This window comes from Nannospalax galili, unplaced genomic scaffold, assembly GCF_000622305.1.
Source record: "Nannospalax galili isolate Female #2095 unplaced genomic scaffold, S.galili_v1.0 scaffold1639, whole genome shotgun sequence".
NCBI classification, from domain to species: Eukaryota; Metazoa; Chordata; class Mammalia; order Rodentia; family Spalacidae; genus Nannospalax; species Nannospalax galili.
This window is the reverse complement of record NW_008343206.1, coordinates 337,033-349,051: the sequence shown is the minus strand read 5'-3', so window position 1 is coordinate 349,051 and position 12,019 is coordinate 337,033. Positions and strand designations below refer to the sequence as shown.

Here is a 12,019-nt window from a genome sequence, read left to right as displayed (position 1 = left end):
CCTGGGCAGATGCTGCTGACAGTCCGAGGGGTGCAGGCCCAGGAAAGCCTGGCCAAGCAGCCACATAGGACCTCTGCATTGTCTCAGGGTGAGGTACTTCCCAGGACTGAAGGCAACTCACAACAAGAATTAAGGATGGGCCCAGGTGACAGAGTCCAGCTGCAGCCAACTGCGGACCTGCCCACGACTCAGTTCCCACTCTATCTTCAGCCCACAGCAGGGGAAGTTGGGGAAGATATTTACAGAATGTGGATCTTGTTCTTAACGCTCCACAAGGCTAATCTAAGAACGCCAATAGCTTAACAGATTTTGGCATTCTACACCCCCAACAAGGGGAAGAGACCTTTATTAAACAGTGTCATGAGGGCTGGAGAGATGGCTCAGTGGTTAAAAACACTGGTTGTTCTTGCAGAAGACCCAGATTCAAATCCCAGCACCCACATAAAAGCTAACAACTGTCTCTAACTCCAGTTCCAGGGGATCCTACAGCCTCTTCTGTCCTCTGCATTGCACGACACGGATGCACTTACCTACGTGCAGCAATACACGCATACACGTTAAAAAAAAGTGTCATAAAACCCTGGTGTTCTATATGCTCAGAGACCTGCTGACCCTGCAGCAAGGCCCCATGTCACTCTCCTGTCAGCACACTGCTGGGCAGGCAGATTCAAGCTTTAAACAAGGAACTGAGCACCACACTCCAGCAGCTCCACATGGGTGCAGAGCCAGGGCACACAGGCCAGCGGGTTTGTCACTCATGTACCTGAGACCACTCGCTTACTCCTGAGACTACGCAAAACTTAGAAACTTGGAGGAATCCCGCCACGCTAACACAGTCCAGCTTGGGCCCAACCGGAATCTACTGGTCTCCTGGCACTAACAAGCAGTCAGTGGGATCCAGCTGCAGAGCAGAGCCTTTCCTCCTCCACATCCATGGTTACAGTTTGTCAACCTGACATAAACTTAAGAGACGCCTCAGAGGAGGAACCTCAGCTGAGGAAGTTCCTCCATCAGATGGGCCTGGGCCACTGCAGGTGGGGCCACACTTGGGCAGGTGGGTCTGGGCTGTATAAAAAGGCAGCTCAGAAGGCTGCAGAGATGGCTCGGTGGTTAAGAGCACTGGCTGCTCTTGCAGACGACCCAGGTTCAGTTCCCAGCACCCATCTATAACTCCAGTTCCACGGGAATCCAATGCTCTCTTCTGAGCCCCACAGGCACTGCACAACATGGATGCACTTACATACATCCAGGTATACACCCATACACATAACATAAAATAAAAAAACTTTTTAAAAGGCAGCTGAGCAGGCCTGGGGAAGCAAGCCAGTCGGCAGCGTTCCTCCATGGTCTCTGCTTCCATTCCCGCCTCCAGGCTCCTGCCCTGCTTCCCATGGGGCGGGCTGTGGGCTGCAGCAAGCCCCTAGGAAGCACTGACTAGAGCCTATCACAGGCAGGATCCTCTGATGCCTGTACTATTATGACACAGTCCGGCAAGAATCCACTGCCAATAACTGGTGTGTGCGGCCTGGCCTCCCTGACATGGGTCTCTGCATACTTGAGTTTACTCAAGTTCTCGGACTTCAACAGAAAAAGAGTTTGCCCCTGGGGTCTTCAGAGAACACGGTGGAGCAAGTCACCACCCAGGCTCAGCAGGCAACGGAGGCCTTCTGACTCACTGACACCATCTCTCCCTCTGTAGTTTGACTCTTTTCCTAGTCTGTGGTCACAAACACGAGAGAGCTGCAGGGCCCGTGTATCGGGATGATGAGGCCATACAGATCTCAGGTTTCCCGGCCACAGTTCAGAGCCTCTCAGCACCTGCAGAGGTAAGCCCTGGGTGGCAGCTCCACCGCCCCATCGCCCCACATACATTGTCATCATCCTCTATGGCCTCCCCGGTGAAGTAGAGCACAGCCCGCGGCACTATCCGCTCACGGAAGAAGTGTCCAATTTCAAAATCAGACGCCAATGTGAACTCAGAATCTTCATCCTGAGAGGGAAAAACCAGCACATTAACTCATTTCAGAGGAATAAAGACACTTGCTCAGCCCCTCCCCCAGCCCACCCCCATCACTTCTGGGATTATTGGACTTTGACCAGGAAACACTACTTAGTCAAAGCCACTTAAAATATCCTTGAAGTCAATGTTCAAAATACACTTCGAAATAATTCGAAAGCAAAACAGCACGTGGGCTGTGGCTACCCACTTTCCCCAGGTTCTAGCATAAAGGGAACTGGGGTCCCTATAGGGGAGCATCGGGCACACATGTAGAATACCCATCTGCTCCTGTGTCAAACACAGGGAACACTGACTTCTCCCCAGCCTCAAGGTGAAATGACTTCACTAAACTAAGAACTAAGGGAGGAGGAGCAATCCAAAAGAGCAGGCGGCCACCCAGGAGGCGGCCCTGTCAGAAAAAAGGACTTTGGACAGTACATCTTACCAGTGACTCTCCATCTCCAGAGGCTGGAAAAGAAAAGACAGAAAGCACATTACGATGACCAGCCAGGTCGTAAAACCCAGTGGAGGAAGCTCAGCCGGCAGACAGTGGGCCCTACTGTACTAGGCCTTGACACGCCAGGCCCTCTAGTGAGCACTCGTGGGAGCTGCAGGGGTTTAATGACTGAGCTGACCCAGGCAGGCTGTAAGTGAGCAGGAGCCACGTGGGAGGGACTGAATGGTGTGCTCCTGTCTGTCCTGAGGAAAGGGAAGACCTCCAGTGCCACTGGCCCACAGAGGGTACACTCTGTACCCGCGCTGGTTCGCTTTTAAGATGATACAAACCCCAAGTAATCTACAAAGAGGGAGCTGCAAATAAGGAAGATTAGTCTGTGGTCCTGTCTGTGGGGAACTGTGATGGTGTGTGGAGGGGAGGCAGCCCACTGTGGGTGGTGCCATCCCTAGGCAGGTGGGCCTGGGCTGTTAGGGTAGCTGAGCAAACCAGCAAGCAGCACTCCTCCACGGTCTCTGCTTCAGCTCCTGCCTTGGCTTCCCTGCATGATGGACCATAATCTATAAGCTGAAATAAACCTTTCCTTCCCCATTGGTTTTGGTGTTTTATCACAGCAACCAAAAGCAGACTAGGATGTCACCCGAGGCTGCTAGTTACAGATGTGAGTCTACACACAAGATCATCAGACCTGGTGCTGACACTGACCAGACTGGGGAGGTGGGCTTCTCACCACACTCCAAGAAGCTGAGCAAGTGATGATGACAAATGATCGTGACGCCCATGACTAGCAGTGCACTGTAGTTACGGATCCTGGCTCTCAGGACCTGGTCCGGTACTCTATGTGGCCAAGTTCTCACAGGCTAACTCTCACTCTGCACCTCTTTCTTCCAAAGCCACCACAGCCTGGCAGACTTTCTGGTGCTCCTGTGAGCACCACCCACCAGGATCATTCCAAGGCAGGCAGGATACAAAATCTGAAAGCTATGTGGGCCATCTCCCCAGGGAGAGCACGGTGCCACTGGCCTTCTAGATGTCTTCTGTAGATTTAAGGTCAGTGAGAGCTGGGCTACCTAGTGTCTCCTTCACTCCCTATCCTACCAAATGTTTCCCCTGCCCCCAACCTCTCTTCCTGTTCATACCACTTATCACTTGATACTATATTATGTTTAATTACTTAAAAAAAAAAAAACCAGCTTCATGGAGGTGTAATTCAAAATCATAAAAACCACCCACTTGAAATGTAGGTTACTGTGTAAGTTAATTTTAGAGTTGTGCTATTTGTTTTCATACCTCAAATACCATCTCCTCAAATTCACATCAGCTTACCAATTCTATTTTTACTCTAACAGTTACTTTAAAATCAGTTTTAGAGGGGCTGGAGAGATGGCTCAGTGGTTAAGAACACTGGCTGTTCTTGCAGAAGACCTGGGTTCAAATCCCAGCACCCACATGGCAGCTAACAACTGTCCTTAACTACAGTCCCATGGGATCCGACAGCCTCTTCTGTCCTCCGCAGCCACTGCACAACACGGGCACTTACCTCCATGAAGGCAATACATACATACACATAAAATAAAAATAATAAAATATAAAAACAAAAACCCCAAGAGGTATGCCACTGGGGCTGGAGAGATGGCTCAGCGGTTAAGAGCACTGATTGCTCTTGCAGAGGACCCGGGTTCGATTGCCAACACACACATGGTGGCTACGAACCGTCCTTAACTCCAGTTCCAGGGGAATCCAAAGCCCTCTTCTGATTGCCACAGCATTGCACAACACAGATGCATTCACATACATGCACGCAATACACTCATAAACATAAAATAAATAAAAATAAAAAATATTTTTTAAATGTTTAAAATAAAAATAAAATCAGTTTCAGGAAAACTTCCCAGAGAAGCACTGATTGTGGGACAAAAGGCCCCTCCGCTCCACGGCCATGTGTGCTCCAAAAGGGACTTCCTCACACCTGAGCACTAAACTTATCTACCAAACCAACATACTTTGTATTTTCTGTTCGAAGTTAAATCACAGAAAATGGCCATTACAATAAAAAATACCAGACTGTCCCATGAGGGGACAAGGACAGCAAGCTCAAAGACAAAGCAAAATCCAGTCTCCAGACCCAAGAATGGAGCTGCTGCCCAGGGAGGGCCCACTCCACAGCTCTGTGTACAATGACCTTGGTGGCAGGTGTGGGGCACTTGTGCTTAATAGTGGTCTCTTCACAGAAAACAGAGGGAAGATGCTGTGTCCTCACACCCATGGTTTAACACTGCAAAGTGGTCCGGCTCAACGTCTTCTCATAACTACAGAACTATCCCAGGACCTCCAAGAAATTTACTCCAATAGACTGCGGATAGTATTAAACTCAAGGTTTCATCTTTAATTTACAGCTCAAGATATTAACGAGAAAGTTTCAAAGTTATGATTTTGCTTCTAACCTTTTAAAAATGGAAACCGCTCTAAGTCTGATAGTATATGCCTTCCCTCCCAGCACTGGGGAGGCAGAGGCAGGTGAATCTCTGAGATCAAAGCCAGCCTTAGAACATAGTGAGTTCTAAGCCAGCTCAGGCTACATTGAGATCCCGTCTCAAACAACAACCACCAACCAACATCTGTTCATCAGGGCATACAAACGCTTAAATTGTGTGTAAAACCAGAAAACTGAATTTTTGAGAAATGGGCAGTGACTCAGAATCTTGGGACCTGTGACCAGATAGAGCCACAATGGGTCCTAGAGAGCAACCTCTGCTTCCCGGGTACAGGAGGGATGCAGTCAGCCAAGGGCGCGGCACAGGGAGGCCAGCCTGTCAGCGTCCTTCTCTTCTGGCTCCAGGCAACAACCATCCTCTCAGCAAAGCCAGCTGAAGTCACCCGTGCCTAGAGTGCCCAGGGCAGTGACCACACTCTCCTGAGAGGCACAGGACTGACTTCTAAGACAGCTAAAATAAAAGAACATCAAGGCAGGGCCAGGCCTGGAGGCCAGCCTGGTCTACATAGTGAGTTCCAGGCCAGCTGGGGCTACAGGGAGACTCTGTCTCAAACAAACAGAAACAGAAAACAGGCAGCAGGCAGTGCACTCTCGTGCGAGCAGAGAAGCAGCAGCCCAACGCACCCACCTTTCAGGGGGCTGAAGAAGTTGAAGAAGGACTCGTTGGGCACTTGCTTCGTGATGGTGCGAACTGTGCCCCGGCCCTTGTGCTTCTGCTTTTTCTTGATGGTTTTGACGGTCACGTTTTTCCCTTTTTTCCAGTCAATTGTACACCTGTGGGGACAAGACAGCCGTGATGGGCGCACTCCAGGAGCAGCCTACTGCCACACAGAAGCACTATGGATATGCTGGCCTGATGACTGATAAGCCAAGGACAAGAGCCCCGGAGTTCATGTGAAGGTCGGTTAAGAAGCACCCTGGTCTTCACAGCCTCAAGCCTAAGGCTCTGCAATCAAAGTGGCATCACCGTCCAAGAGTCCACCAGGACTCTGCGAAGCATCTTCTGTGGCCAGGCCCCATCAAGTCTGCCCGACGCTCAAGCACCTGTCGCCTGCATCTCTGTGCACACCAGGTCACCATTCACATACCCCAACCCAAAAATCACCCAAGGGTGGCAGGGGCCGTTGTGAGTGCAAGGGCCTGTGCAGAATAGATGGTTCAGGACGCCTGACCACTGTCACCCTGAACACTGTCTGCTCACACATGGAAAGCCAGGCTAAAAGACCTTCCTAAATCATTCCAAACACCTGAGTCAAGCAGGATTTTAAAAAGCCTTATACAGTGACATTAACAATAGACTTGGTTCTAATAAGAATGTTTTAATTCAACTGTAAAGCATATAAAACAATTTCCCAAACAGTCAAATTCACCCAAAGGAATCAATTCTAAGCTAAACTGAGTGGTACATAGACACATTAAAGTTGATGTGAATTAAACTATAAATACAGTGCCAAGTTTCAAAGCCATCACTTGATCAATAGTGACTCACATTCTGATTGATGATTCAACAAATATTTTTGCCTTTAATAACTTCAGGCTGAGAACACAAATCATTAATTTAAAGCACTTGGCCTAGCAGCACACAGCCCTGGGTTCAAGTCCCCGGTGTCACAAAAAACTAATTCAGATGTCTAGAGAATCCAAGTCCCTCATTCAAACAGAAACTGAGTATAGGCCTACTTGTTTGTATGTGAACTTCAAGACAGGATGGATATACCTTCCAGCTCCGGCCATCTGCACTATGGATTCCCAATCTAAAAGCTACTGCACTAAATCCTGCTGGACCTATAAACAGGTTCAAAGGTAGGGGTGGGTGTGTGTGGGTGTGTGTGTGTGTGCGCACATATGTATGTGAGAACATCTGTGTTCAGGTGTGCCTGCTTTGCTTTTGTGAGCAGGCTAGAAGCAGGAGGAGGAGCACGGGCCTTCCTCTATTACTTCTACCTATGAGGCAGAATCCTGGAAGCCAGGAAACGCCAGCGATCCTGTCTCTGGCCCCCGGAGCCGGGGTTCCAAGTATACACAGAATGCCTGGCTTGTTATGCGGGTGCTGGGGTCCAAACTCTGGTCCTCATGACTGCATAGCACTTAGCCATCTGAGCGGTCTCTCTAGCCCTGAAGACTTTTTAGATCATTCCTATGCTCTGTCTTTTGGTTGGTGTCTGCTGGAGGCGGGTCTTTCTATGGTTGGCCTTGAACCCATGCACCCCTAGCACCTCCATCTTTTTATTTTTTAAAATATTTTATTTATTATTTTTATTTTATGCGTACGAGCATACTGCCTGCATGTATGTAAGCGTATTGCCTGCCCATGTTGTACAAAGCTGTGGAGGTCAGAAAAGGGCTTCGGATTCCCCTGGAACTGGAGTTAAGAACAGTTCGTAGCCACCATGTGGGTGCTGAGAATCTAACCCAGGTCGGTCCTCTGCAAGAGCAGTCAGTGCTCTTAACTGCTGCGCCATCTCTCCAGCCCCACATCTTTTTATTTTAAAATCCTCAAAGCGTTTCTACATTTGTTTCAGAAGATATTCTTACCCATCACAATCCACAATTTCAGGGCCTTCAAAAGAAAACGGGTCGGCTTTGTCTGGCTCTGACTTCATCTTGTAGGTTTTTGTCAGGACAGGATTGCTGAAGTAGTCGTTGGGTTCAAAGTGGAACTCTAGCACAAAAGACTGAAACGGAGACCTAGAGTGAGTGAGCGCCCACAGCTGCAGAGCTCGGGACGGAGACCTAGAGTGAGCGAGCGCCCACACGAGCTCGGGGCTGGAGACCTAGAGCGCGCGAGCCCCCACAGCTGCAGAGCTCGGGACGGAGACCTAGAGTGAGCGAGCGCCCACACCTGCAGAGCTCAGGACGGAGACCTAGAGTGAGCGAGCGCCCACACGAGCTCGGGGATGGAGACCTAGAGTGAGCGAGCGCCCACAGCTGCAGAGCTCGGGGATGGAGACCTAGAGTGAGCGAGCGCCCACAGCTGCAGAGCTCGGGACGGAGACCTAGAGTGAGTGAGCGCCCACAGCTGCAGAGCTCAGGACGTGTCCCAGCCCTGCTCCAGCCCCTGTAGGAAACCTGCCAGACTCTGTGCCTCAGCGTGAAAGCAGGACCCTTCGAGGGAGGTGGGGATAGCAAACAGATCGCTCCCTTATGCTGCACAGTACTCAGCAGACTGGACAGAGACAGCACATGGGAAGGAGCGTTCTCAGAGAGCAGGTGGACACAGACCCTGACAGCAGCAAACCAGTCAGTTTACAAGGTACCTAAGCAAAAGTAAACAAGCGGGAGTGGTACTGCATGTCTCTGAGCCCGGCACTCCAAGGCTGAGGTGGGCGGGTCAGGGCCACATGGTAAGATCCTGTCTCAAAACAAACAAACCCCCCCCACTGGCCAATGCTCTGGCCCAAGAAGTGAGGGATCATAAAAAGAGACGGTGAGCTATTAGACAGAGTGGGTCCGTGTGACCTCATGAGCCAGGCAGGCACGACACATAGCTGTGGCCTTGGTTCCATGTACTTTCCCCGTCAGGAAGGCCTATGTGGCATACCCAGAGGTGGGAGGTCTCTGGAGAGAGACCAAGGAATGCTTGAAGACTTCCCTTTAATGTGAGGTAGGCAGGGCCAGCCACAGTACGCCTTTAATCCCAGCACTTGGGAGGTAGAGGTAGAGGTAGGCGGATCTCTGGGAGTTTGAGGCTTGCCTGGTCTACATAGTTCCAGGCCAGCTACTGCTATGTTGTAACGAGACTTGCCTCAAAAACAAAACGAGTAAATAAAAAGAAAGGAGGCGGTCTTGCTTTTCACAATATTCACTGTGCCCATCAGTCAAAAAGGAAGCAGCCAGGGTGCCGCTAAGCTACAGACAGTTGCTCAGAAGACAGGAGACCTGAACATGGTCCTTACACAGGCCTGTGCTCTCACCTCCTACTCCTTGTAATAAGCACTTGTGCTCTTGTTGCTACTGTTCTGTTCTGATTAACAGTCTCACTTGGAGCCCAGGCTGATGTCCCACTCATAGCAATCCTCCTGCCTCGGCAGCGAGTTCAGTACTGGCTAATGTGGTTTTTATAAACTGGAAAGAATGGGGGTGCCTGGCTACAGATCACGCAAGACTCTTTCTTACCTATGGCCTCGAGGCAAGAGGAACAAGACTGCAGAGGAAGGACGAGGCCTGGGAAACCACACAGGCACCAGGAAGATGAAACGGGGGCCTGATCCAGCCGAGGGGAGGCTCATGCTTGCACTTGGGAGGCTGAGGTAGGAAGATGGCCATAGCTCTAGGCCAGCCTCAGAAATAACGTGAAGACCCTATCTGCAAACTGCCACAAGTGTGACGCCAGCTTGGTCTAGAGCACTTTCTAGGGCGGCCCATGCTGCACAAGATGCTGCCTCACAAAAAGAGCTGATACAGCCGGGTGTGGTGGTGCACGCCTTTAATCCCAGCACTTGGGAGGCAGAGGCCAGCCTGGTCTACATAGTGAGTTCCAGGACAGCTGGGGCTACAGGGAGACCCTGTCTCAAAAAAGACAAGAAAAAAAAGAGCTGATACAAAGGGAAAGATCCACTGGGTCTGCGCGAACCCGAAGAAAGAAAAAAATCACAAAGAATCTCAAAACTGCTTGTGCCCAAGTGCCCCACAGGGAGAGGTCACAAAAAGCAGAGACCAGGAAGCACCGCCAGAGCCTGAGAAGCACCTGTGGCCACACGGACTCTCTCAGTATCTGTGCCTCCACCTTCCCGAGGGACAGACAGCTAAATGTGACTTCCCAGCAGAGTCGGGGGGGGGGGGGGGGGATGGGATGGGACGGGACGGGACGGGATGGGGACGGGGACGGGGACGGGGACGGGACAGGTGCAGCTGCCCCTGCATGACTGTGATAAAGAACCACCACACTGACGACCTCCACCTGCTAGCCAGGGCCTGAGGCGGAGAGAGGAGACAGAGACCTAGGACCCTCCCTGAAGGCCCCTTGCCCAGCTCCTCACACAGTATGTCTCCAAGACCTGAAACTGAAAGCCACCAAGCAGCCAGTCAGTCATGTGTCACTGGAAATGCTATAGCACTGGAATGGAACCACCAGCCACAGCAAGGCGACGGGTTACGAACAGTGCTCCTGAACAGACGGGAGACCCACCCAATAGCAGGCCTGCACCTCTTAAGCTTAGGCCACCATGCCCTGCCACCTCCCAGACTTTTAAACTTAAAAAAAAATACTTTATTTATTACTTTTATTTTACGTGCATGAACTGGAGTTACAGATGGCTGTTGGCCACCATGAGGGTGCTGGGAATTGAACCCGGGTCCTCTGCAAGAGCAGCCAGTGCTCTTATCTGGTGAGCCATCTCCAGCCCCTCCTTTTAAGCTTTTACACTTAGACACACACAAACCTGTAAGACCCTTGGGCAAAGCACAGTATGTGTTGTCACCTCCATCTGATGAGGAAACTCAGCAACTAAAAGCAGAGGCCCAGATGACACAGCCACAGCCCAGCCGTCCAGGTCTGCCTGAGTCCAGTATAAGCCAGTATCCAGCCCCATGGCTTAAGACAGGATGTGGTCTGCACTGATCAAACTGCAGGCTCAGACTGCCAACTGCAACACCAAGAGGTCTGCTGCCTAGTGACAGGCTTACTCAGGCTCCCCACGCTGACAAGAAATGGATCTCTTACTGCTGTCCAGGTCCCTTAGCAAGTAAGGAAGGAGCTGAGTACTCACCATAGGCTGTCCAGGGTCTGAGAATTTCACTTTAATATCCTGCAGGTGTTTCAAAATCGGCTCATCATATTCCTAAGCAAAAAGAGAAAAAAAAATCCTAAGGAACCAACTCACACCTCCTGACAGCCACACCGTGTATGCTCCCGATGCTGGGTACTTATTTCTATTGGAATCCTTTGTCATGTAGTAACTTCTAGCAGCAACTTGTGGAGTACCAGGGGCCACGTGTCTCTGGAGCGGCAGAGAGGCCATCAACGCTGGCCTCAGACACCTGCCTGTCCACAAGGCCAGAGGAGCCCCACCACCATCCTGACCACACTCAACACTGCAGAGGACACAGGGCCACCAACCAAGACTTCTGGCACCTAGCACCTCTGAGGAGACAGAGCAGGCCAGAAATCTCAAGAGATGACTTGAGTCAGTGAGCGGCTGGTCTTGCTGGACAGTGTTCTCACTTGGGACAGTAGACACCCCATACCCACAGCATGGCTCTGCTGCCACAGCTCTGCCACCAGAACACAATCTGACGGGCGGCTGCTGGCAGCATGGTCACTTCTGGCAATGAGGGTTTCTTGAAACCCAAAGTGTGAAGACGTGAGTCTAGTAACTGTGACTGTGGTAGTCTGAATGGGAAGGTCCCCGCAGGCTCCCAGGATGTGCATGCTGCCCCCAGTTGGTGGCGCTGTTGGGGAGGTTCTGGGAGGCAGCCTTGCTGGAAGTGCTTCACTGGGCACAGGCTCTGATGGCTCTCAAGCCTTGCTGGATTTCAAGTCTGTCTCAGCTTCTGGTGCCTGAAGGTGTGGGCCTCTGCTTTCTCCTCTGGCCACCTCCTGCTGCCACGCCAGACTGATTCCTCTGGAGCCAGAAGCTCAAATACACTCTTCCTTTTATAATTCCTGTTGCCACAGTGTTTTATCAGAGCAACAGAAAATACAGTCACCTTCCCAATTTTAAGTTTTTCTGACATGACAGAATAAAACAGAACCAGGAATAGCAAAAGAGACCTCGCAGATGTTCTAAGACAATGCTGAGTGCAGGCCACCCAACTGCGCAGTCACACCTGGTGCCAGGGCAGGAGGCACCAGAGCTCCCTTGCATCTTGCCCTTCTGGTCCAGATGCCCAGCTCCGTCAGTGCTTTCACTGCCCATCCTCTACAGAGATGGCACAGGGGCTTCAAACCCCTCTCCCTCCAACACCCAACGACAGTGTCAGAATTCATGCACCATCTCCTCAGCCAGCTGCTTGGGGGACCCTGCTGCTAAGGTTGTAATCCACCATGTCTGGATAGCTCTAAGGGGCTCAGCGCTATATGGAAGGACTCCCTTTCTCAGTGGGGGCCTCCTGCTCTCTGCCTGACTTATCT

At 51.1% G+C, this 12,019-nt stretch overlaps 1 protein-coding gene and 1 non-coding gene across 7 annotated transcripts in view; both read right to left on the bottom strand.

Moving 5' to 3' along the window:
• Nucleotides 1-12,019, bottom strand: part of Nap1l4 (nucleosome assembly protein 1 like 4) — a 44,385-nt gene that overhangs the window by 6,656 nt on the left and 25,710 nt on the right. For all 6 annotated transcript variants that reach the window (XR_607469.1, XM_008839183.1, XM_008839182.1 and 3 more), the window contains 5 exons: nucleotides 10,656-10,727; nucleotides 7,483-7,622; nucleotides 5,576-5,721; nucleotides 2,445-2,467; nucleotides 1,871-1,990 (listed from right to left, as the gene is read on the bottom strand). Coding sequence is in view for 5 of the 6 variants with exons in the window: in XM_008839183.1 (XP_008837405.1) it covers nucleotides 1,871-1,990; nucleotides 2,445-2,467; nucleotides 5,576-5,721; nucleotides 7,483-7,622; nucleotides 10,656-10,727 (501 nt within the window). In the remaining variant the exon portion in view is untranslated. The remainder of the gene's footprint in view (nucleotides 1-1,870; nucleotides 1,991-2,444; nucleotides 2,468-5,575; nucleotides 5,722-7,482; nucleotides 7,623-10,655; nucleotides 10,728-12,019) is intronic.
• On the bottom strand, nucleotides 9,930-10,054 carry LOC115071393. The gene has a single exon (XR_003850478.1). It is a non-coding gene; the product is annotated as a small nucleolar RNA SNORA54 (small nucleolar RNA).